This window comes from Mytilus galloprovincialis, chromosome 1, assembly GCF_965363235.1.
Source record: "Mytilus galloprovincialis chromosome 1, xbMytGall1.hap1.1, whole genome shotgun sequence".
NCBI lineage: Eukaryota > Metazoa > Mollusca > Bivalvia > Mytilida > Mytilidae > Mytilus > Mytilus galloprovincialis.
The window spans coordinates 47501325-47526183 of record NC_134838.1 but is presented as its reverse complement, the minus strand read 5'-3'; the positions used below and the strand labels follow the sequence as shown (position 1 = coordinate 47526183).

The window sequence follows — 24859 nt, the reverse complement described above, 5'->3', positions numbered from 1 at the left end:
ATATTACAATGAAAATTATGAATTATGGCCATCTATCATCAATATTTGGTTTACGATTTCAATTGTTAAATGATCTTAAATGTGAAGTCGTGATTAATTTCATTAATTATTAATGGAAGCTTTACCTGTTTAAAGGAACTACAATATTGAACATGTGAAAAAGCAACATGGCGGTCGATGAATATTCGATAAATAAAACATTTGTATCTAACAATGAACTTTTTAGCAAATGATATTATATTGATTTTGCATGCAGTTGACTATTCTTGTTTTGGAAAAGAAGAATAAGTAATGTCGTAATGGTTTACAACGTTATAATAGTTAATCAAACCGATTCTATTGACATTGCCGGTTTGTAATGATATTACTGATAGTCCTCGGCTGCGCATGTCAAATTTTAATGAACAGATCAATTCCCAAACAACTCGACAAAGATGGCTTGAGAATTCCAAGCAGAAAATCAATAGAATTCTAAAGTCTGATAGGATTTGGACATAGAAAACCAATTTCTGCAGAAAATATTAGTTGATGCCATTTTCAGACGATGTTGTGTTTAAATGGTGGTTTATGTGGTTATTCGCGCTTGTCTCGTTTAAAATTGGATCATTATATTAGATAGGAAAATTTTATAATTTCAAATTGTTTCAAATAGACATTATGTTTGAAATAGTAGTTTATAATTATGATTATTGTGTGTTTATCTGAATATGGGTTGGAGTAGTTTATTTTATTCGGAAAATTACAACAACCAACAGACGTTCCGACCATACATGAATTCCGAGTAAAGAAACAAGATATTTATACTATATATTATTGTTATTTTTTCAATCAAATTTTGTTCTTTCATCTCAAATGTCAGTGTCATGTATTCTCAGTGTTTACGTTTTGGGATTTGTTACAACAAACCTATGGATAATATCACTCGCGTGCAATATCTTGGTCTTCCTTTCGGAATACCTCGTCCTTAGCTTAACCTCTCTTCAGGTGACAGTATTCTTAGTTTGTGTTATAATATGGTATACTCCTACATTCCTTATTTCTGACAAAATAATGGGAAATGAAACGAGCAGTATACCGTCGGATGTTACAACGCCAACATCCGATATTCAAGAATCGGTTGTTTCATTTGGATCTAAAAGACGGGCTTCCGTGTCGTCCACCAGACTGCCATCTCCAGTGGAACCACCTGAACCGGATCTTAGTAATTTAACAGAAGAGGAAATATCTCAAATACGATCAGTGATAGGCAGAGCAAAGGAAATGCAAAAAGCTGAAGAAAAACGAATCAGGTTAGTTATACCCTTTTTTGTTTATTTGTTAATTTTTAGGGATGTATAAACACGCATGCTTGACCGAACGGACTTACGCCTGTAAACACAATGACTGGTGCATCTACAATGTCACACTCCCGATACGTAAAAAATTGTGCGGACACTATTTGAGGGATGCACGTGAGTGAACTCATGTCAGATGTTAAGCCTTTTATCTCTTTTAACTCTTTTTATATACGTAGAGCCTACATATTGTATGGATAATGTTGAATTTATCCTCGTCCTGAATATGCATGAAGTATTTGCTACTGGACGCTAGACATTGAACTAATCCATTTATTTGACATAAAGGAAACATTTGCCTGCTTATATACTAAAGTTCATATTAAGTTGATTGGCAGTTTATTTTAAAAAGAGATCTTTAATATCAGAATGTGTGTCCTAAATGTTAATACACTCCACCTCGGATAAGTCGAATACTTTCGTCTGGTCCCTTCGACTTTGACACAACAAGGTTCGACTGTAGTAGGTCTTTTAGATTCCTATCAATCCTCGTTTTGCAGTAACAAGTGCTTAAGATGGACTTACTATCAGGTGAAGGACAGTATACGTGTAAAATATAGTAGTAGCGTGTACGAACAAATATATTTAAAAGATTTACAACAAATTCAGCTTGATAAAAGCTTACACACAATTTACAATGCTGACATGCTTTTGTAGATTCAGTTTAGGGCTATTCATGTTATCGTTTTGTAAGTATCAGCACAATTATACATACATGCAAAATTACTGCTTTTTTCTTATTCAACGCCATCGGCGGGGATGCACATGTAGAGATACTTGAATAACAAAGGTCTGAAAGTGATGCATATGGTATTCGATTGATGTGCTGAATACAACCAAGTGCACCTACAGCCGAAAGAAAATCTAAGGGCCCTAACATTTCAATGTTGTAGTGATTGATTGATTTATATTTGCGTAAAGTTCAGTGCAATTAGCAAGGACTCTATTCACCTTATGCGACCTTCATCATACAACAATTTCCTTCATGTATTGTAAAAATATAGATTTTCATCTGATAAATGATATTAACCTTTTGAAATCCACCAAATTATACCAGATTTCTGACTTTAGCCTTTTTTTGAAAAGATTGATCATATATTTTAGAATGTACATATACGTAAATTATCGCACATATAAAAAACTAGAAACACGAAATTAAAATTAAATGTATTCTTGCATTTGCACCAATGACTTTCCAGGTATTATGTAATTGATTATTTTTCTCTGTGGAATACTTCTGTCTGCATGTCTTTACTGATTTGAAATGGCTATTCCGACAAACACATAAACACATAAACATACGCCTCTTGTTAGATTTGGTAATATACAAACAGACAGAATTGATAAGTGGGGATACAAAAGTAATTTAAGTTTTGATTGTTTACGTAATTTGTAACAATGATCTGATTATCGATTTTGTATCTTTCTATTTGCAAACAAAATTACTTTCGATTATTCCATGTGTTTCTAATTGATACTTGGTATAACTATTCTGACATATTACGTTGTCATAGATGTAGTCGAATTGAAGTACAGTCTAGTCTAGATTGCAAAACACACTTGAATATGTGTGCTTGAAGTTAAACTGCGACTCATAATTGTCCACTGAATAAATGATGCCCCCACTATTGAAAAATTAGGTGAACAGAGAGTTTAAAAGCATTAGATCTGGAAACGCATCACATGGTATAGCATGCACATAATTGGTATATTAGTTTGGCTGATCACGTAGAAAACTTATTAAAAACGGGATATCACATCATAATTTTGACAGTTATGTCATTAATAGACCTAATAAATTTAAATTTTCGCATCACATGGTAGAGGATCAACATACATCTTGGTTTATAAGTTTGGCTACAGCTATAGAACTTATTACAAATGGAAAATCACCTCCTAGTTTTGATGATTTGGTTTATAGAACTTGTAAAACTTATAAAACTAAAAGGTTATAAATCTAACACAGTAATAGTATATTTCTAAGGTTCTACATCCTGTCAATACTTATATTTTGTTATTTCACAAGTCAAGTTTTTTTTCTTGAACTGTTAATGACGTCTTCAAGCCAAATTTAATGAATGAATACAGTCTGATTTATTTTGGTCTGCGATTCATGATTTATTCATTAGACAGTTTTAATAAGCTCATAGGTTCAGTGACTGCAATAACTTTAGATCCTTTTTTGTGTCTTTAATTTCAGTCTAATTTATTTTGGTCTGCCATTCCTGATTTATTCATTAGTCAGTTTCAATTAGCTCATAAGATCAGTGACTGCGATTACTTTTAGGTCATTTTTATGCCCCATTTATGGGCATTATGTTTTCTAGTCCATGCTTCCGTCCGTCCGTTCGTTCGTCCGTTAGTCCGTTCTTCCGTCTGTTGGTCCGTACGTCCGTCCGTTCGTTCGTCCGTTCGTCCGTCTGTCCCGCTTCAGATTAAAGTTTTTGGTCAATGTAGTTTTTGATGAAGTTGCAGTCCAATCAACTTGAAACGTTGTAAACATGTTCCCTATGATAATATGATCTTTCTAATTTTAATACCAAATTAGAGATTTTACCCCATTTTCACGGTCCACTAAACATAGAAATGATTGTGCGAATGGGGCATCCGTGTAATTGGAACACATTCTTGTTGTGTCTTTAGTTTCAATTTCTGTTAGTTGTTTCTTGTGCTTTGTACCTATCTGATTAAGCATACCCTTTCAAATGGAAATTTATAGTTTTTTCCTATGTTGTGCTTTAACACCACTGTCCAAGGTTAGGGGAGTGTTTAACCCTCTCTTACATTTTGAACATCGACACATTCCGTATGTGTCTGTTTTAAGTCAGAAGGCTTTAATGTTTCAGTGGTTGCAATTTGTTGCTGTCTTAAATAATATCTTTGATCCATTTATTGTGATGTAATTAAATCAGACTGATGTTTTTTTTTCGTTGTAGTTGTTTACATTTTGTCACTTTTGGACCATTTTTAGCTTGACCTTCTATTGCTTATAATAACGACATTTTAAACCGAATTATATGCAATCCCATTATTTATTATCATTTTTTTTCCAAATGGAAGAAATAATTGCTACATATACTGTAGTTGTTAGTCTGAATCATTGGTGACATTATTTATTTTGGAAGCTTTTGTGGTTAAATTAGGTTCAATAAAATCAAGAGATCCAATAAAACGTCACTTGAATGTCACTGGAGAAAATCAAATCCGTTTCACAGCAAATTCAAAGGAAGATTAATGAAAGTGTTGAAAGCTTTCAGCAGTTGAAATATCGTCCTTTTTTAGATGTGAAAAATAGTACCAGATACTTGTAAGTGTACTAATGAACTGATATAATAAAAGATAACAGTAAGCGTCTCTCATTATTCTGCTTCTATTTTTAGCAAGCAGTAATATTAAAATAACCGTTTTCGTCGCACTTCATTTTGGGGTTGTCTTTGCCGTCCACGTTTTAAGGATGAAAATTAAAAGTTTTTACTAAAAGTTAATTAAACGTGTTAAGCAGAATCTTATAACCCTTCCGCGGAGCGCTAAAAATCAACCCGTGTGTTAAGCTAGACCTTATAACCCTTCCGCGGAGCGCTAAAAATCAACCCGTGTGTTAAGCAGGATCTTATAACCCTTCCACGGAGCGCTAAAAATCAACCCGTGTGTTAAGCAGGATCTTATAACCCTTCCGCGGAGCGCTAAAAATCAACCTTTCCGCGGAGCGCTTAAAATCAACCCGTGTGTTACGCAGGTTCTTATAACCCTTCCGCGGAGCGCTAAAAATCAACCCGTGTGTTAAGCAGGATCTTATAACCCTTCCGCGGAGCGCTAAAAATCAACCCTTGTGTTAAGCAGGATCTTATAACCCTTCCGCGGAGCGCTAAAAATCAACCCGTGTGTTAAGCAGGATCTAATAACCCTTCCGCGGAGCGCTAAAAATCAACCCGTGTGTTAAGCTGGATCTTATAACCCTTTTCCGCGGAGCGCTAAAAATCAACCCGTGTGTTAAGCAGGATCTAATAACCCTTCCGTGGAGCGCTAAAAATCAACCCGTGTGTTAAGCTGGATCTTATAACCCTTTTCCGCGGAGCGCTAAAAATCAACCCAACTTTTTTGTTAGTTTTGTTTAGCTCTGTCTACAGTGTTTTGTTGATTGTTATTGTTTTCGCCATAATTAGCGGTTTTTTCTTCGAATTTTGAAATTGATTGTTCCTTTGGGTCCATATGTCTCCACTTAAAAGTGTCAATGCTTATTCTGCAGAACAAAAACCATTCCCTATATTGTCGGTAATGAAATATATTGTACATGCTTAAAAACAACAGAATCTTTTTGCGAGTCTCGTTTTTCTGTCCGTCTCTAAAGCTAGTACTTTTACGTTTTGTCTCTTTAGACTAAGAACTGTATTATATATCTTCAAAGGTACGGCATCATTTGACAAACGACGGCTGAATTTAAAGATCAGAAAATGCATAACTGATTCAAAATCAATAGCCTCTTACTTTATTTTCAAATTTTATAATTAATAATGACAGAGATTTTGTTGAGAAATCTATCAGAAACATCCATTCGACATATTACTGAAATGTAAAAATCTTACATTGTTCTTTGAATGTGGTGAAAACATTAACATTCATAAATATCAAAAACATTCTTTACACCAAATTGATGTAATAGGGGAACAATACTAAAGTGGAATTAACATCATTAATCTCACTTATATAAAGATTAATGTCAAATTTGAAATAAATGAAAGTGAAAATTTTATCACGGAATGATATAAAATAAGGAAGAGTGGATAATTATCACAATCCTTCGAAAAGGAGTGTAAAAAAACCCAACAAATAAGAAACAAACAAACAAACAAGAAAATGTAAACCATCGCGTCTTGACTCGGTGTCATATAGTGTTTTGATCTCCCCATAAGAAAAAAGCAGAATTTTAAGGGCAAGCATGTCTTGCCTATCCTTGATATGTTTTTTAACACTAATGAAAAAGAGAAATAGTGACATGTTATGTCTTAAACATGTTGAATGAAAATTAAAAAGTGGGTGTAATGTTTCCTCCGTTTAATATAAAGCTATTGGACAGCAATAAAAGAGAAAAGACATTTCTGACGTCTTGATCAAAACATTTAAGGCACGGATTGAAACCTGACACTTTAATTTCAAATGCAACTGAATGACAAATGTAATCAAACAGAAAATACCAATTTGATTGCGTTGATATTTAGTATGGATCAATGGAAATTGAAGTTTGGAGTTTGTGTTGGATTGAAATGATAAATGATTACAGAAGTAGTTAAAAACCATATATGTAAATATATACATGATCGGCATTAAACACTTAATTCACTTTAATATTTCTATTTAGACATTAAATTTTGTCTGCGATAATTTAATTAGACATTGAATCTATTACTTAAAATCTCAGTGACATTCTAATACCAATGGGCGATTACAAAACAGCTCCAAGATAAATCATGAATCGAATATTATATGGGATATTCCGATAAGTTTTTTTTTAATTCTTATTGTTCTGCAATTATACGATATTGTAAAAGTTTAGTCTTAAGTGTTTTGCTAACTTACACAGAATTTTACCTGCAATGTTTACACGACAGGTGCAACTTGTGGAGCAGAATCAACCTACCGTTCCAGAACATCTAAGATCATTCTCAGTTTTCGGTTGACTTCGGGTTAATTGTTCCGTCTTTAGTTTTCTGTTTAGTGTTTTGTAGACTCTTGTTTCTTTTTTATACGTTTTTGTTTGTCATGCTATTGCCTACTTATGACTTTGTATTGTCCTCCAGGTATCTCTTTCTTTTTTTATCCATGCAAATGTATACAATTAGGAATAGGGAATTTTGACACGTCATCTCACTATTTAAATTTAAAAATTGCATTATCAATTAATACTCTTAAAAATGATAGATTGTGCCATATGAAACAAAAAAAAAGAAAAAAAAAAAAAAATAGTCAGCAAAGGTCGCTATACGGTTTTGAAATCAGCTAACCAATTAAAAATCTCCCTTTTAGAGTAATGTTTTGACAACCCACGATTACAGGCAGACTATCGAAATTGGGCTTAGTTTGGTGAGATGTCCTCCCTGGTACATGAGGTCACGATGCATTGAAATGAAACAAGAAAACATGAATATATTATTTTATTAATAGAAATTGGATTTTTTTTGTTAATTATTAAAAATATAAAAATCAATAAGTATGATTTATTTTTGTAAGAAATTATAAATCTGACAAGTACCACCTAATGCGAAAATACCGTACTAAGATATAAATCATGACCATAAAAATCAGAATGTTTTGCTTTTTTTTCCAACTCGCATGCCATATTACAATTTTGGAATGGTACGTGTTTAAAAAATGTATATTTAATAGTGTTGTCTACGGTTAACCGGTTAATTATTTAATTGAAAAATGTACTTTGTCTTATCTATCCATAATTGACAACTATATATAACTTCCACTGACTGTAGTTTCTTTTCCTGATAACTCTTTCTACGTAATAACGGTATAAATCATTGATATTCAAACTACCGTTTGCTTTAAAAGTCCAATAAATGATTGTACTAACTGTTTTACGAATGATTTACACAAAGGCAAGAGATATCACAGATTTCCCATTGATTTTTCTCCAGTTCCATGGTTATTTAACCAGTGTTCTTTCCCGCCTATATCACGCAAATCAAGTTATATTGTTTAACCGCTTGCGTACATTACGAACGATTATTACAGCTTTAGATTGAATTGTAGAAAATATCATCATCGAACTTGACCTTGGCTTTGCGAGCGTGTTTTAATATTCAGCCAGGTTCGGTCTGAGGAATAGGCACGTACGTTAAATTAAAGGTTTTTGCACGTTAAAGAACCAAAGCAACAACTCCTTGATGGGTTGTGTTCGGTCTGTTTCATGGTAAAATTGCTCTCCTTATCCAACATATCCGCGTTATGAAAGTGTTCGACTTATTTCCACCTTCATACCGACAGATCATGTTCTAGTCCTTGTATTGCAATTGATATACATTGAATATTGCCACTGGCTGTTATTTAAACTAGAATTAAACCCTTTCATTTTCTTATGCCGGAAAAGTAAAAACAGGAATACCAAGTGTATTAAGTTTGGCTTCCACATTTGTATGGAGGGATTTCTAAGTTCACCTTGAAAACTCTTTGAATCGTTGCATGTTCTTCATTAAGCCGCGAAAAGTAGCATGTGGATCGAATCGCATGCAAGGATGTTAGTGTTCCGTATACCGGTATTCATTGCAATTAGCAAATGTCATTCATATAGAATATTACATAAATTCAAACTTTTAGGGAACGAAAAGAGATTGATTAATAATTGCTTTACATAGATACTTCATAATGATTCAATTATTTTGACAGGACAGCAACTATCACGCAGTTTATCAAATAATAAAACAGAAGGTCATGGCTGCATATAACATGTACTTTGACCATTAAGAAATATAAATTCGTAAATATGTGAACCTTTTTTTACAGAAAAATGTAGAGAATAAAGTTGATTTCATCCAAATTCAGCACGTGATTGTATAAATATGACATTAGCTTGTGCTTCCATTGTTAGGTTTCATTGAAACCGGAATTTTATTTCAAACATGTTAAATTTGAGCGAACGACGTTACGGCTTTAGATATCCTGTAATTAAAGGTTATCCCTAATGTAAGGAACTTACACCTAACTAAGCAAATAACATTCTAACAGCTGAACCTACTTTATGACTCGCTAGAGATTTAACTTTTTTCTTTAGGACCATTGTATTATTATCAGGGTCTTTTTCAAATTTATTATATTTCATATAATAAACAATACGAATACAATTTCCACCAATAAAATGTTAAAGCAGAAAGTGTGATAAGTAACAAGAATCTTAAATGCTACGAGCATGTTGCACTGTTGATTCAGTATACGAATATGTTTGTGAAGCAGACCAAGGATTTGTATAGTAATTAAGGTACGCCGAGCATCTTCGAAATGCATCATGGGTAATCACACTAAAATCTCGCGCTGCACAAGACATTATACTACAGTCCAATCCTTCTTACTATACAAATCCTTGAGCAGACTTAAACACTTTTTGTAGTATTTTTCTTTTATATCTATTAATTTTGAAATTAATATATTCATTACTTGGACATAATCTATATAGCGGAACGTGAAGTAAAGGGATAATGCTATCTTCTTTGCATTTGACTTGCAAAACTCATGTTTTATGTCTGCTCATATGAATATAGTAAGTTGTCTGCAAGAAGAGGGGCAAATTTGGTGTCTACAGGAGAATAGACTGTTGAAAACTATTGCATCAAACGAGCATGAAATTGCTACATTAAAGGACTGGGATAACTTTTTATTAACCGAACTTTGAAACCTTGCCGCCTTACATTTTAATATGATAAAAAAATCCCACTTCTGTTGAATAATTGGTTCCTTATTGACTCTTCTTTTTTTATATGAATTCGCTTCTATGTATAGCTTTCTATTCTTACAATATCTATTCTATTGAATTGTTACTTAAAGCTCAATTAGAGCTCTGAAGCTCAATAAAATCCTATAATCAAATATTCTTCTGCTATCCATTTTAAGTTCGATTGAACAATTTGATGTGACAAGTTTATTTACTTTTAATTTCAATGAAGCGAGCTATCGATTGGCTCGATATAATTTAGTAATCTTAAGAAATCGTTCGATAATCTGATTATCATGAAACATAAATGACTTGAATTCCTGACATGTCTTTGTCTAGCATTAACGTAGTTTAGTACGTTGATATCAATGCTGAAGACTGCATTAAAACATTAAATTGTTGCCTATTTACTACCTTGAGGGCGTTGTGGTATGGAGATATATACCAGTCTCATCCAGTATCTTGGAGTACAATACATGCCTCCCCTGTTCGCTTGAAATGCAGAATTTCGAGGTTATCTTCGATTTAACTGTTGTAGATTTTCGTTAAAATAACTTTATATGAATTGTTAAAATAATTTTCTTTTTACAATTAACATGGCCATCAAGAATATACCGTTATTTTTGCAACCTTGAGTGTTTGTCTGTTTGACCCCTTTTAGCGTTAATTTAAATTGTTGGTTAACATTTGGTTTTGATATTGATTTTTAATGCTTCTTCATTAATATTTCACTCAGTGTTGATTTCAATTGCTAGAATCTTTGAAGTCAATGTCATATACCGTTTAATATCCACAGGAAATCAATGGAAGATAAATCTTTACCAATTTTGCCTATATCGAGTAACATCTAGACAAGAACATTGTTGCTTCGTTCTTCATTTCGTTCGATCTTTTTAAAAATTTGTTATCATGTGTATCTTTATTTTTCTGAAAAGTGTTGTTAGCTTCCGTCAAAAGTGTATTCATATGTGCCTGAGCTACTTATCTATGTTTGACAAGTAACATTAGATAGCTGAAGTATACCATTCGTGTTTCAAATTCCAATCTCAAAAGACATATATGTATATATGAACCTGCCCCAAGTTGTAAATCAGTGGTTGGTGTTTGTTGCTGTGTTACATTATTTTTTTCGTTAATTTTTTGTTCATAAATTAAACCGTTGGTTTTCTCGTTTGAATTTTTATTTACATTTGCCATTTCGGGGCCATTCATAGATGACTATGCAATATGGGTTTTGCTCATATTTTTTTATGGAAAGAACATTTTGATCTTGTGCTTTTATCAATTTTGCCCACCCTTTACGTGCCAACCTTATTAACGTAACCAACTTACATTTTAGAAGCAATTTGAAGAGCTATTCAATATGGTAATTTTACATTTGCATCATTAACGTGTTATATAATGGAAATGTCAAGGAGAGTTAAAGTTAATATTCATTCTAGCTTCATTTACGTAATTATTTGAATTACATAAAATGATGATCACTTTTCAGTTAAAATTATTTGGTACAATTTGTGTTTGTAGTAAATTGATATACATATACCTATGGATGTTGGAATTAGTTAATTTTGAAGCAACTGTTACGGTTTTGTCTAATTATCCAAGTTCTTTAATTTACTGCATTTAATGCTGAAACGTGCAATTTGTGAATATTTTATGGTCTTATTAACCTATTAATTTTCCCTTGAGAGTTCCGCTCAGGATGGTTTTGTCGACAGGCGGAAGCTAAGTTTTAATGCATTGATCTTGCTTCTTGCACTGTAACGCAATTAATGCGGGTCTTAAAACATATACGTCAATGAGACCATATATCGTCTCTGTCCCTTTCCGCAATATATAATTACGAACCGATAAAATAGTCTCTATTACCTCAAATTATACCAGTTAAAATGCTAAGGAAGAGACAAGAGGCGTTCTTATGATCAACTTTTCATGGTACTTGTCGTGTATATCTTTCTTGTGGTATAGGTATCTTCATTTCTGTAAAACCATCCTTAGTTATTTTATATTTATTGAGTCTTTGACGGGAGATGTGATTTAGAAGAATTACAGAGTTATAATAGAAAAACAAAGGAGACATGTTCTTTAGAAACAATCGAATATACTGGTTGTTGCTTATTGCAGCTATGATGTGCCGTCATAGGCAATATTTAAACTGGCATTGTGTGACTTTGAAAAAGTCATTATATAAGCAAAAATATTGATTCATTGTTATTTATAGAATTCGAATCAATTTCGTCAGCAAACATTCTGTGAACAGAGTAATTAGAAAAATGATATATACTAGTTCAATGGACACATACAGCTTTTAGTTTATTTAATAATCAAAAACGACTTTTTATAAGGTGAATTTGCGGCAGTTAGCTAAAGACCTGTTGTAGATGTATAAGTGAGAGTCAATGTCTTTAGCTTAAAATTTGTTTCCTGTTTTCTCTTTTTGTTCTTTTCTTTTGTTTTTGTTTTTGCTTTTTTGTTTTGTATTTTCAATGTTATAAAAAAGCATATTTGCAATGATTTCAGATTTTTATCGACCATTGCCGGTAAATTTTCTGCTTTAATGCATATCTTAAGCCTTGCGAAATGCAAATGGTAAATATTGTGAGTGCTATGTAAGATGTGGCTAGTGACATCACATGAATGGTTTGCGTCACGTCATAGTACTTCAAATTGATAGCACACATGCATTCTTAATTGAACATTTTCTCTGCACATATTAAACAATAAATTTCTGGCGTACAATAATAATGCACACTTCAGTTTTATTTTTCAAGAGGTTTTTGGTTCCAAACACTTTATACACATCTATGTATTAGTGAGTCTCCTAATTGAATTTATATCGAAAACAGACAATATCGAGCTGCCAAAGACACATTTTCACTGACGCTCGATTAATGTTTGTCTGAATACAAATTACATCCTGTAGGTTAACTATGATTTAAAGACGCAAAATCGATGTTTTAACGCATACATTTTATTTTCGTTGCATAAAATAAATGAAACAAAAATCTGTTAGCGCTGCAATTTTCAAAGTTTAAATTTCCTGTTAAATTCGGTTTTGCTTGGTTCTTTTTGTTTACCTGTTTTTCTTTTTAAAATCATTTGATATTTGATTATTTGAAAAATATAACTGCCGAAGCTACACAATCAAGGATACAACGATAAATAAACTCCACGCTATATTCTCACGCTTTCGTATTTAAAACATTTCAATGTTTGATGCAATTCAATTATGTCAGAGGTAACACTAGATTAGAAACATATATCCATCAACATTTATTGGTTCTTAGAATTATATTTATCGTAATATTCTTAAATAAAAGTAGGTGGCGTTGCATTTCTCTAAAGATTCTATCAAATTTAGCACCAATCTTCTGACATGTCTAAGTCATGTTACAGACGCATCAATTTTAAGAATTCCAATCGATTTTCTGAACTTGGCAATAATCAAAACCTAGTTTTCTATTGCTTTAATTTCATTACGGGTTTTGAAAGTCTTTCTTCTAGACAAAAATAATGTTTCATCGTATTTTTAAGTTTTAATTAGCCGTCTCCTGCTACTCGTGTTTTAAATTGAGTTATGACGCCTTCAAAATTTGTTATAAAGATTAAGATTGGGAATAAAAAACGACCTTAGGAAATGAAAAAAAAAGGTTATTCAAAATTTTCATTTGATTTAATAATATATTTGACTAAAAGTAGCATATTAAAGAATTGATATCATTGTTCTTTTTTTTTAAATTCAGAGGTTTTCAAGAAAGTAATTGTGTTCTAGATAACAAATACTTATGTAACTCGTACATTATGTTGCTTACTGAAGAGAGTTTGAAATCTCATTTGCTTCACAGTTTGAAAAGGTCATATAAAAACTGCATTTTTGTGTAAGAAGCATCTTCTTCTCTTTTTTTGCTCTCTTACCTTGATATATGAGTGTACACTGAACTGATATATAAAGGAAGATAGACAATCCTTAAGTCAACCAATTAACAAGTTGAGTATGGTCGTGTTTTGAATAATTAATTGTACCTCTCAAAAAGTGCATTGCAAGTGGTATTCATTTAATTTTATCTATTAGTTAAGGTAAAACAACTAGCGATTACTTTTCGCCTTTTGCATCTAGAACTTTAATCTCCACATATATATTAGCCCACATACAAAGATGGAAAATCAAGAACATATATCTCTGAGAAAGGACTAAACGCGCAAACAAGTGGGAGGTGACCAACCATATATCCCCATTCAAAAGCATTGACCGAAAAAGGAGGATTTCAGACCTTCTGAACCCACTCCCTTGCCTCCACTGGCGACAAGGAGGTTTCTAAATTGAGCATTCAATTCATTTAAAAGAAACGTAGATTGCTTGTAAGATTTTTAGTACTTAACTGTCTTATTTATGACTTTCATTTTTCTGGTCATCATATCGATTCTTTTGTCAGATCGTTACGCCTTCATGTAATTAATGGTATCAATTTTGTGTCCTTATATGATCATAGGTCAATAGAGTAGATACAGACATCTTTTTTTTATTTTGTTTTCAAACAATGTATAGAAATCGGTGATGGAATAGATTTCCAGAAATCGATTTCGGAAGATACTTATGGGAGCATATTCCATTTAATCGAATTCTGTCACGAATTATTTTCATATCATCAGATCCTCTCTCCCAATACGTGAATTGATCATATACAAGAGCTTTATGTTTGCACTATCTTTCATTATCACGAAATGAGCTTTCCTTTTTAATCATTGACAATCCATGTTTAATTCTATCCTACACACAAGTGTTGTTCTTATCATAATAATCCGATATCAGTTTCCTGGAAACATTATTGAATATTTATGGATTAACCTATAAAAGAAGTACGAGAACAAATTATTTGATACGTAAATGACAAACAATTTAGCTATTAAAGATATCATGAAGCCTCAATATCGATTGTTTTGTTAGCAGTCGCAGCAGAGACAAAAGATTCAAATATCAAATTTCTTCTTTATTTCAATGAAATAGATCACGCGTGTTCTTTAAATTAGGAAAAATTATGATGACAATTTGCTCTCTTTGAACTTAGACTGATGAGGTGAAATGAAAAAAAAAAAAAAAAAAAACTGAACACAACACATGCTATCGATTTCTTGTGAACGTCGCTAACAATTTTTTTTTTTAGTTGAGACTCGTGCACGACAAATGTTTTTGGAATAATTATGACCTTGACAAAAATTAAAAGTAAAAAAACTATACAACGTGCAAGAGCATAAAGCAATAGAATTAAAATTACACACAAACAAACATTATAAGGTCAACTTTAAAAAGACGGATTGCAATATTCATTACAGAAATTGAATATTGAGAATGGAAACGTTGAATGTGTCAAAGAGACGGATTATGCTCATAGTTGAAGGCCAATCGGTAACCTATAGTATTCTCGTTATTTGGTCTCTAGTGGAGGAGATCTATCTCATTGGCAATTATTTTCGTATTATATTTATTTCGAATTGTTGTGATGTTCATAATGACAGATGCCGTAGAGTTTTGAAGTAGATTTAAGGAATAGTTTTCGATGCAATTTAAACAGGAAACGTAAATCAGCAATCTACAGCTTGACTGTATATATAACAGCGCAGTCGTCGGAAAATAACAATGGAAATATAACGTGCTGTTTAGTTATTTCATTTTGTACTGATTCACTGAATCTTTGTAATGTGTGGTACCAGTTGACACATAGCATTGAAAACTGAAATAATTTCTGAAACAACATTCCTAGTTACAATTTCGTCCTTTTCTCCTCAAACGTGGCCTACCGAATTAGACTTATCAGCGGGTTTGTACTTACACAAGCACAATGGGTGTCTCATTTAAAGCAGGATCTGCTTACATACCCGGAGCACATGAGATCACCCCTTACACATGTTTTGTGCGACCAAAAATAGATAAAAGGCGACGTGATTGGGTAAAATTCCTTATTTGAATTGTAAAATTGGAACGTTTCATTTTCATTGTCCTTATAGTAGTTTGTCTTACTGTAAACCTCATGATTGAGTAAGAATGTTTGGTAGCTACACGTGTAAACATTATAGGTTTCCAATGTTGTAGGATTTTTTTCTCATCGTGCATTAGAACTAACTTTGTTTAAAACGACACATTATTTTACGTCATTGACAATTAATCTTGAGGCTTTGGCTTTTCATTCTAAGATAGCTTTTATATCCAATTAAACATTATTGCTTAGTTCAATTTTACCACCAAATACCTACTTAAGATTTGCATATTCATTGATTTATTGGCCAGCTTCTTGTCGGAAAGCATCGTCTCTGGGTACTGTTTTATATCTACAATAAAAGTGACACTTGATCGATATTATATATATGTATATTTATATAAATCCTTAACAGACATCAGTTTCCATTTACAAATTCTATATTTATTGATCAGACTAATAGCAATGAAGACTATATACAGTGATGTTCATTTAAATAAGACGTTCGTTATAAGTATAATTGCGGTCAGAATCTATCGCTATTTCAAGGTCAAGTAAAAAGCCATTCGAAAGCTCTTAGATACCATTAGGGTACCATAATTTGAATAGAAGCGATAGAAAACCATTAGTTATAATGAAAACATCTTAATTGTCCAAAACCTGATAACGACAGCGCCTATGTGTTATGTTACTTTCTTTTGAAAAAAAAAAAAACACTTTGCAAACACTCAATACTTTTAAATCACATAAGAAACAGAAAATATGCGAGAAATAAGCTCTACTTCCTTATACATATTCTAACGCTTAAAAACCTGTGGTTATCAAGTTTGAAGGTTCATACTCGTCATTAGTTTGCTTCTCAACGTTGACGCTTCTACAATATGAATAAAAGAAAGATTTGGTATTCAACCACAAAAAACCAAGACAAAGTAGAAAATACAATTTTGTGATATATGACGATCTGCAATATGTAAATTTGCAGTCACCGTACCCTTTAGAATTAATCTTCTTGTTTTAATATCATATGCATGTACCTATAAGATGAATTAGAACTAACCTACTTCGTAATTCCATCACTATAACATCCTTATGAAATAATATATTTTGACTAAAACAAGGATAAAATATTCTAGGAAATTATTCAGTTTTTACTGGAAAGAAAGTGAAAAAAGATCTGTTTTAGAACTATTATTGATCCTGTTTTCAATATTGACGATAAACGACTGTTTACTACAATCTTGCCAATAAACTGGCATTAGATAAAAATGTTAACTTCGAAGTTACATAATGGCGTCTTCTCGTCTGTTCCAGAAGATATTGTCATGAATAATCATACGCTATACAAGCCCCTTTATAACTGTTCTGTTCAATCATAAGTTCTTAAAGAACTTAGACATTCTATTTCATTTTTGTTATTCTTATTCCCAGTAATGAGTTAATGCCAACCATCCCTGCGAATCTATTGTTCAATGGACAAAAGTATATCACGTACATACTTATATGCATATAGACAAAATGTTTTTTTTTTTGTTTTTTTGCGTTGCAATATCTTAACTAATTTAATCAAATTAATAAAATGTTCAAATTAATATAATTGCTATTTCTTGTGTAAAGGAAGACCCTTTTAACTTTTTGTGATGGGGCTTTACCACTGCCTAGGGACTGTATTAGTATACTATAAAACATACAAGAAAAAACCCTGAAAGTATATAGAACGTACATATTTCTTCTTCTTTAAATATAAATGGTAATGACCATACAAGAACATTTACCGAACTATTCATTTTTGAAAGTTGTTTAGCTTCATTTAAAAAATGCTTGTCTCACTCATTTTTTCAATATTTTATCTTCCCTTGTACTTCTAAATTATTCAACACATGTGAAAACATGCGCAAATATAGGTTACAAGTCTGCATCAATAACATTTGCATGGGACATTGATGTAAAAAGTGTGTATTGATCTGTATCCTATTTAAAAACATATTAAGTTAGGTCGAGTTTGAAGAGAACCGGCTAATACAGGGAAGGTTCTATCAACATGTGAACAGATGTCCTTTATAACTGTCTTATTTAAAAAAGGGAATATGTGATATGATGTATGAAGTCGTGGTTTTTAATAGTTTAAAAAAGAAACCAAAATTGCTTGAATGCGGCAAGCCAAGAGAACATCAAAATGATCGTTAACATAAACATTACTTGGGATATCAATATTTGCGCATATCATATACAAAAAAGAAAGTTAAAAGGGGCATTAACTTCGCGTTAGACAAACTATCAAAATACTATTCGTCTTATTTCAAGTATTCGTAAAAGCGGAATTTTGAAATAATATTTTGTTTTAAGCTGTCAATTGGACCCAAATGTGTCAAAATTAGCCCCAAAACATCTCTGGTGTATTAATGACTTGCATGTCAGTAATATAACCTCATTGAATCCGTATATTCATGTGAATTATAAATGTATTGTGTAATTTTATACATAAGGTGAGATGTAAATAAAATATTGAATTGATTGAATTGAATTGTGAACTTTAACCCTTTAGCTAGACATGGCTTTCTATGCATGTTTTATGTATAACAGACCTAGTAAAATTTAATTGCACGCGCTCTAATAATATTTATGTTAAATTAGGTTATATGCTCGTCGGCAATCTTCGAAGGTCATCTCGATGATAAATAAGAAGGCTTCTAGACTAAAATACACACGAATTGCTGATACATATATCGAGTTCATGCACTATTAATTGTTTATTTTAAACTTTTTGTAATTTGGATATACGATTAAGTATTCTATAAATCCAATATTTGATAAAAAGGAAAATGGTGGAGCGGGCATATATGTAACACACAAACTTACTCAATATGCCTTTGGCCTTTTTTTTTTAAGAAGATCGTTTTGGTACTGTGTGATAATTCTTTTAACTACGCTTGATTGGCAAAAATTCATTATTTAAATAAAATGTTTTAGTTTATTGTTTTATATCTTCCAAGCTTGCTGTAGAAAACCAAATATTGATAAAACCATGTCATTCCGGTTCTTAGCTTATGTTGTACGACTTAATTGTATTTTATCACGCTGAAGTTTCTTTTTTCATTTTATCTATTGCGATGAGATCCCCTTTAATTGTGTACGACTAAAGATTTCCAATATTTTTTTAAATACTATTTCTTTTCATCATGGCTGCAAACATGACTTCTGCTTAATACGCATAATTAAAATTAACAATCATGTAACATCCTTTAGTCCTCGAATGATAGGTAACTATTTTATAATTATACAACATCTTTTTTTTATAACTCAATGCACAATTTTAATCAAACGAACATGTGTGGCAATGCAAGTTATTCGACAATTTGGAATCTAGACGTGCAATAAAATATTTATGCCAGTTTAGTAAATTACAGCATCGATTACCTGCCCTTTGCCCAAACGTTTTTATCTAATAATTCAGTATGTTATTTTATTAAAAAAGCGTATGCTGAGATATATAGTTCTATTTGCTAAATATGTTTTCCTAAATGTTAGGAAAAATAATTTCAAAACAGCATTATTGATTCAACCCTTATATCTGAGATGTTATAATATATAACAGTGATGTGTATTGCAGGCATTTGGAAGAAGATTATCTGAATACAGCCATGACAGTAGAGGAATTAACAATAGCCGCGGAGCCAGAAGCTTCAGATATCATGTTGTGTCCGGTGTGCTTGAGAAATGAACTTAAATTGGATGATAAAAATCCAAGAAAATGGCAGCATGTTTGTGTAGACTGTCAAAATATGACTTGCTCAGAATGTGGAAAATTTGAAAGCTCTCTCAATACAAAGGTAAATATATTATGCACATTTAAAATTTGAAATTTTTACAGTAAGATGAATAAGGTACGTACTACGACATTTAATCAAGACGTATCAGATTAAATATATACAGATGTGGATGTCAGGACACCATTGATTTTCCTTATGAGCCGCTGCGTTAATTTAATATTTTCTAGAGTTCTCTTGATTTTGCGTTGATTAATTATTCTAAGGAATCCAGTATTCTGTATACCAACTTTTTCACAGTTCAGCGTTTTTAGACTAAATGGATATTTTTGCATAATTTCACATTTTACTGTCCTTTCGGATAAAAATTATTAAATATAGTTTATTGAAAGAAATCCCGAATGTCTTTATATATGTTTCACTTACATTATAACTATTTTTGACAATATCGACACAAAATCCTATATATAACATACAGATTGGCTGCTTTTGAAAAAACAACAAAAACGAGATCAATTGTATTTACTATAGATATATAATCAGCTGTATATAATAGTACTCCTGACACAATCAGATGTTATCAAGTATTGCCATTTGTCTCTTCGGAGTCCCGGAAAAGTCGATTTAATCAATTATTCATTGCTATTGTTATAAATAACTTTCAGTACTTTTATTTCTGTGCATATTTAAGGACAGTATCCATTTTGATCGGTCTGTGAATGACTTTATTCGAAAAGAGCATTATCAAAGTATAAGGCTATTTGTTTCATGATATTGCCTCTATAGTTCCCTCCACTTAGTGCCCCTTCTCTCCCTTCGCAGGCCGGCATTTGACATAACTTCAATTATTCATTGCTATTGTTATAAATAACTTTCAGTACTTTTATTTCTGTGCATATTTAAGGACAGTATCCATTTTGATCGGTCTGTGAATGACTTTATTCATATTATTTATGGGGTTTGTGTTGTTTATTCTTTAGTTTTCTATGTTGTGTCATGTGTACTATTGTTTTTCTGTTTGTCTTTTTCATTTTTAGCCATGGCGTTGTCAGTTTGTTTTAGATTTATGAGTTTGACTGTCCCTTTGGTATCTTTCGTCCCTCTTTCAAATTAATAGAACCTTGGAATCCACAGCACTTTCTGAGTTTTTATCATATTTTTGACTCGAATAACTTTTAAGAGAATTTAGCACAAATGAATGTATTGCGGTGCTAGTACAGATAATAGCACAAATGAATGTATTGCTGTGCTAGTACAGATAATAGCACATCTACTTAATTTTTTTCTCATCATACCGTTTAAGTTTAAAAAATGGAATACCGGTACACAATATTGGTATATTTATAATATGCATTTTATAAACTGTAAATCCAGAACTTTCTGCATGCAATGATATATACTGAATGCAACTAGTGCTATTAAAATTTAAAATGCGATTTAAATTTTTACGAACCAAATTTTATTTCAATTTGACCAATAATATAAAAGAATCGAAAAAAAAAACTGATTTAAAGTAGTTTTTGTGTAGCGCATCACTTTATTTGTTCAAGGAAATGGCTTACTTCAACAATATTTATTAGATTGACTTATTACGACGCTCTTATCTAATGAAATTCACAATTTGTTGTCTTTGGTAGTCGCATCACATACTACCGTTTGCTCAGATTTGATTCGCAGACAATTTACTAATATATGAGCATAGACCGAAGTGTCTGGAGTACGAAAACAATACAGACAAATCTAATTGACCAACGCAATTCATTATACAAATCAATATATATTATTTGCTTGTTATATCAAAGCGAAATGAAGATTTTGACCATATACAATAAGCACAATTTTATTTATAATATTTGTATTGTTTTTGTCTGCAGCTGCAGGAGTGGGTTTGTACAGTGTGTCAGAAAAGGCGTATGCTGGTGCTAAGTACAGGGTTGTGGCATCCTGGTGTTGAAGTGTCTGATACCGTCCCTCTAGAAAGAGAGATACAATCCCGGTTAGAAATGTTTAAGGTTAGTAGAGAGATAAAATCGAGAATGGAAATGGGGAATGTGTCAAAGGGACAACAACCCGACCATAGAACAGCAGAAGGTCACCAATAGGTCTTCAAGGCAGCGAGAGTAGGTTTTAGATGTGCAACAAACACTAATCTTAAGAATCCTAAGAAAACAACCAAAGGTTTTAATGCTTTTATTACAAATTTATTTATGATAATCACCGAGTGCAATTTATCACCCATTGCTTATCCCTCATGTGTGAATTATGGTTGATACCTGGTGATCGAAAAGGAAATGACCACCTTCTGAAAAGCTTTTAAACAATCTTACATTTCTATTTATTGATTAAGGTTTTTTTTAAGCAATGGTGATCAATTTGCTTTTTGAAGTAACAAGAGTTCAATTGTCTATTAATTTTGATTTCTAACTTTCTACACAAGAAATCGAGAAAGTGTTCACAAAACACCATTCCGACTCTGCAAGGACTGTATAGCTAGTAAAAGTCGTTAAAAAATTCTATGTGATGTATAAAACACTGATTTTGAAAAAAAATGTATAAAATGAACTTATTTTGAACAACGGTATTTAAGTAATAACGTGTATATTGCTGTTCTGCTTTTCATGGATGATATTTTCACTCCACATTCGTAAGCAGTATCTTTGAAATTCACGTCTGTATATTCCATTAACATAATCTTTAAATCGTGCTATGGGGAAACATTTGTGAACAAAATCAGCCAATTTCAAGAAAACTATCCTAGTATATGGTAAGACGACACAGTTGATTTATTAAGCATAAATATCAAAAGAACGAGTTTGTGTACTCAAAAGATAATTATTTGTTTTGCAGAATTCCAGACCACCTTTAGAGCGTTCAATATCAGCAGATCGAGTTGAAGTATCTCCAACGGAACACCATAAAGGATTTAGAAAATTAAGAAGACAAATCTCACTTCCAGATCCAATCGTTAGTCATGCAAATCCAGGAAAACATCTCGGATCAATAGCCGAATCCGGAAAAAGCCACCAAGGCAGTCAGGAAAATATTCCACGGAAAGACACTAAGCCCTCAGCTCAGTCGTTAGACAGTCCAGACTCATGTGACGTTCAATCTACCTCGTCTGGAACTTCCAGAATCAAAGGTAATTACTAATCATATACACTAGAGATAAAATATATGTTATTCTCTATTTTTCAAATGACTGAACGAATTGTGGTTGCGGTAGTTTTGCAAATTTGTTCATCACAGTCAACGTTAATCTAAAATGTGAAGGATAAGACAAGTCCAAGTGTTATGCAAAGAACACTGGTATACAAGTGAATAAATATACTTGAATAACTGTACCTGATAAATATATAGAACTGTGTTCTTAGATACTGCTAATAAATATACATTATGAACACCTATCCACCACAAAGACCATTTACTATCCAAACAAAAGCAATGACAACACACAGAAAAAGGGTGTACATGTATATTGAATCTTAAGATATTTTGTATATTGTACAATCACACATTTTAAAAGCCAACATGGCCCATACTCGAATCTGATTATACTGGTACGTGTACGTACTCTCAAAGGTGGCACTCCACGCACATTTAGGAATATTTGATGAGTGTTTGATAAGGTTCCCCAATATCATTTTGTTATTTTAAGTTTTTACTTTAAAAGGTTGGAAACTATTTTATACAAATTTCATTTGGATCAGTACCAGGAGTTAAATACGGAACTTTGGTTGTAACTACGTACTCGATAATCGAGTACACCTTTTATCTTTGTTATCAAAAAACCGAAAAATATTTAGGTTGTTATACACAACGACAGCTAGATTTGATCTTTGAAGAGAAGCATCAAAAGGGATTTTTAAAACGTCAGAAGTGAAACGACTACAATAAATTGAAGAATAAATAGAGAAGGGAAATGTATTTTTTTAAAAACTATAACAGTCATCGTTACTTTTATGTTCTGTACAGCGTTGCTTTCATTTGAACACAGATTGTAACTCGGGAGAGGTGATTTATAGGAAAAATACGCATTTGTTTTAAAGAAATTTAAATAACTCTTAATAACTTCAGTTCTTCCAAATTGCTTTTCTTGATTTACTTTCATCAGGAAAGCTCAAATATACACAGAAAATGTCTCCCGCCTTTAAAAAGTGTATTTTTCTAGTTTTTTTTTTGTGTATTGAAGGGCTTGTTGTATAGCTGCCTTAAAAAATAACACAAAAAACACCATTTTGACATCAAAGGTCAATCCATTATCGAACTACCTTTCAGGTGTTTTGCGGACTATGGCAGGATCTTGTGGTGATTATCTTTTCTTCATCATTTTCAATGTCAGCACTTTTTGGTTTTTGGTTCAATTTTCAAATGCATTTTTGTTTTTATGATAATTATAATATAATTTTATTATTAGTTAAAAGCTGGAAGAAAAGCTTTTACTTAATTTCAAACTAGTTTTTATTGATACAATACCATATTTACTTATTTTTGGTAACGTTAAAAGGGTTTATATAAAATACAGATTTCACGCATCTGGCTGAGTTGATACATGTTCTTCGTAAATTTGGTAAATTTGAACGACGTTACTAAGAAGAAAACTACAATTCACCGATTTTGGTCCTCTCATCCCCAACAAGATATTTAATAAAGACAAAAAAACAAACATCTATTTGCTTTGAAAAAAACCCCACACATTTCTTAAAGAGAGCATAGATATATTTAATCCTTTAATTTTATTTTGTTCAATATGCTTGTAAATGCACTTATTTGTTCGATTTGCTTTAGACGTTGTAAAGTAATCGTAGTTATTTCTAATGTTTTAAAAACAACAGTGCCTCAACCTCAAATATATATATTGTAAGAAATGTTTTTGAAAAAAAAAATATTGTAGAACTTTTTGTAATACAAAAATCGATAACACAAATTTAACTTGAATTTGCCTGTCCATTTCAAAACAAAAATCTAAATTATGATGTCATGGTTCTGATCGAACCATACAAATATTGGCAAAGGGACTCAAGGAAAACCAGATCATAGGACGTTCATTGCATACTTGTTGAAAGCAACAGGTTTTCTGAAAAACAATGTGTAGAACAGTCAACAGAAAATCTTAATGAATAAAACAAGATGTATAATAAACGTCAATGAGGTAACATTCGCAAATCTCAATAAAAAAGGTAACCATCAATTCAGAAGAAGATTATATTAATCATTTTCCTTCTATTATATACTGACGGTTATTACTGAATAAATGAAGTCTACAGGAGAAAAACATGCACTTGGTTTTAATACAATTTTTAGAAGGGAGACACATGTATTCCGCAACTATGGACAATTTTCAAAAATATAAAAATTAATTTG

General features: G+C 31.8%; 1 protein-coding gene across 5 annotated transcripts in view; it reads left to right on the top strand.

Moving 5' to 3' along the window:
- The first annotated feature begins 244 nt into the window (after window positions 1–244).
- The window catches only part of LOC143076223 (uncharacterized), a 46058-nt gene continuing 21443 nt past the window's right edge, over window positions 245–24859 (top strand). Inside the window, exons 1-5 of one of the 5 annotated variants that reach the window (XM_076251940.1) lie at window positions 245–1289; window positions 19327–19561; window positions 21373–21510; window positions 22346–22637; window positions 23774–23803. In XM_076251940.1, the coding sequence (XP_076108055.1) occupies window positions 853–1289; window positions 19327–19561; window positions 21373–21510; window positions 22346–22637; window positions 23774–23803 (1132 nt within the window). In that variant the 5' untranslated portion in view covers window positions 245–852. The remainder of the gene's footprint in view (window positions 1290–19326; window positions 19562–21372; window positions 21511–22345; window positions 22638–23773; window positions 23804–24859) is intronic. The other 4 variants (XM_076251962.1, XM_076251947.1, XM_076251971.1 and 1 more) reach the window with 4 other exon arrangements.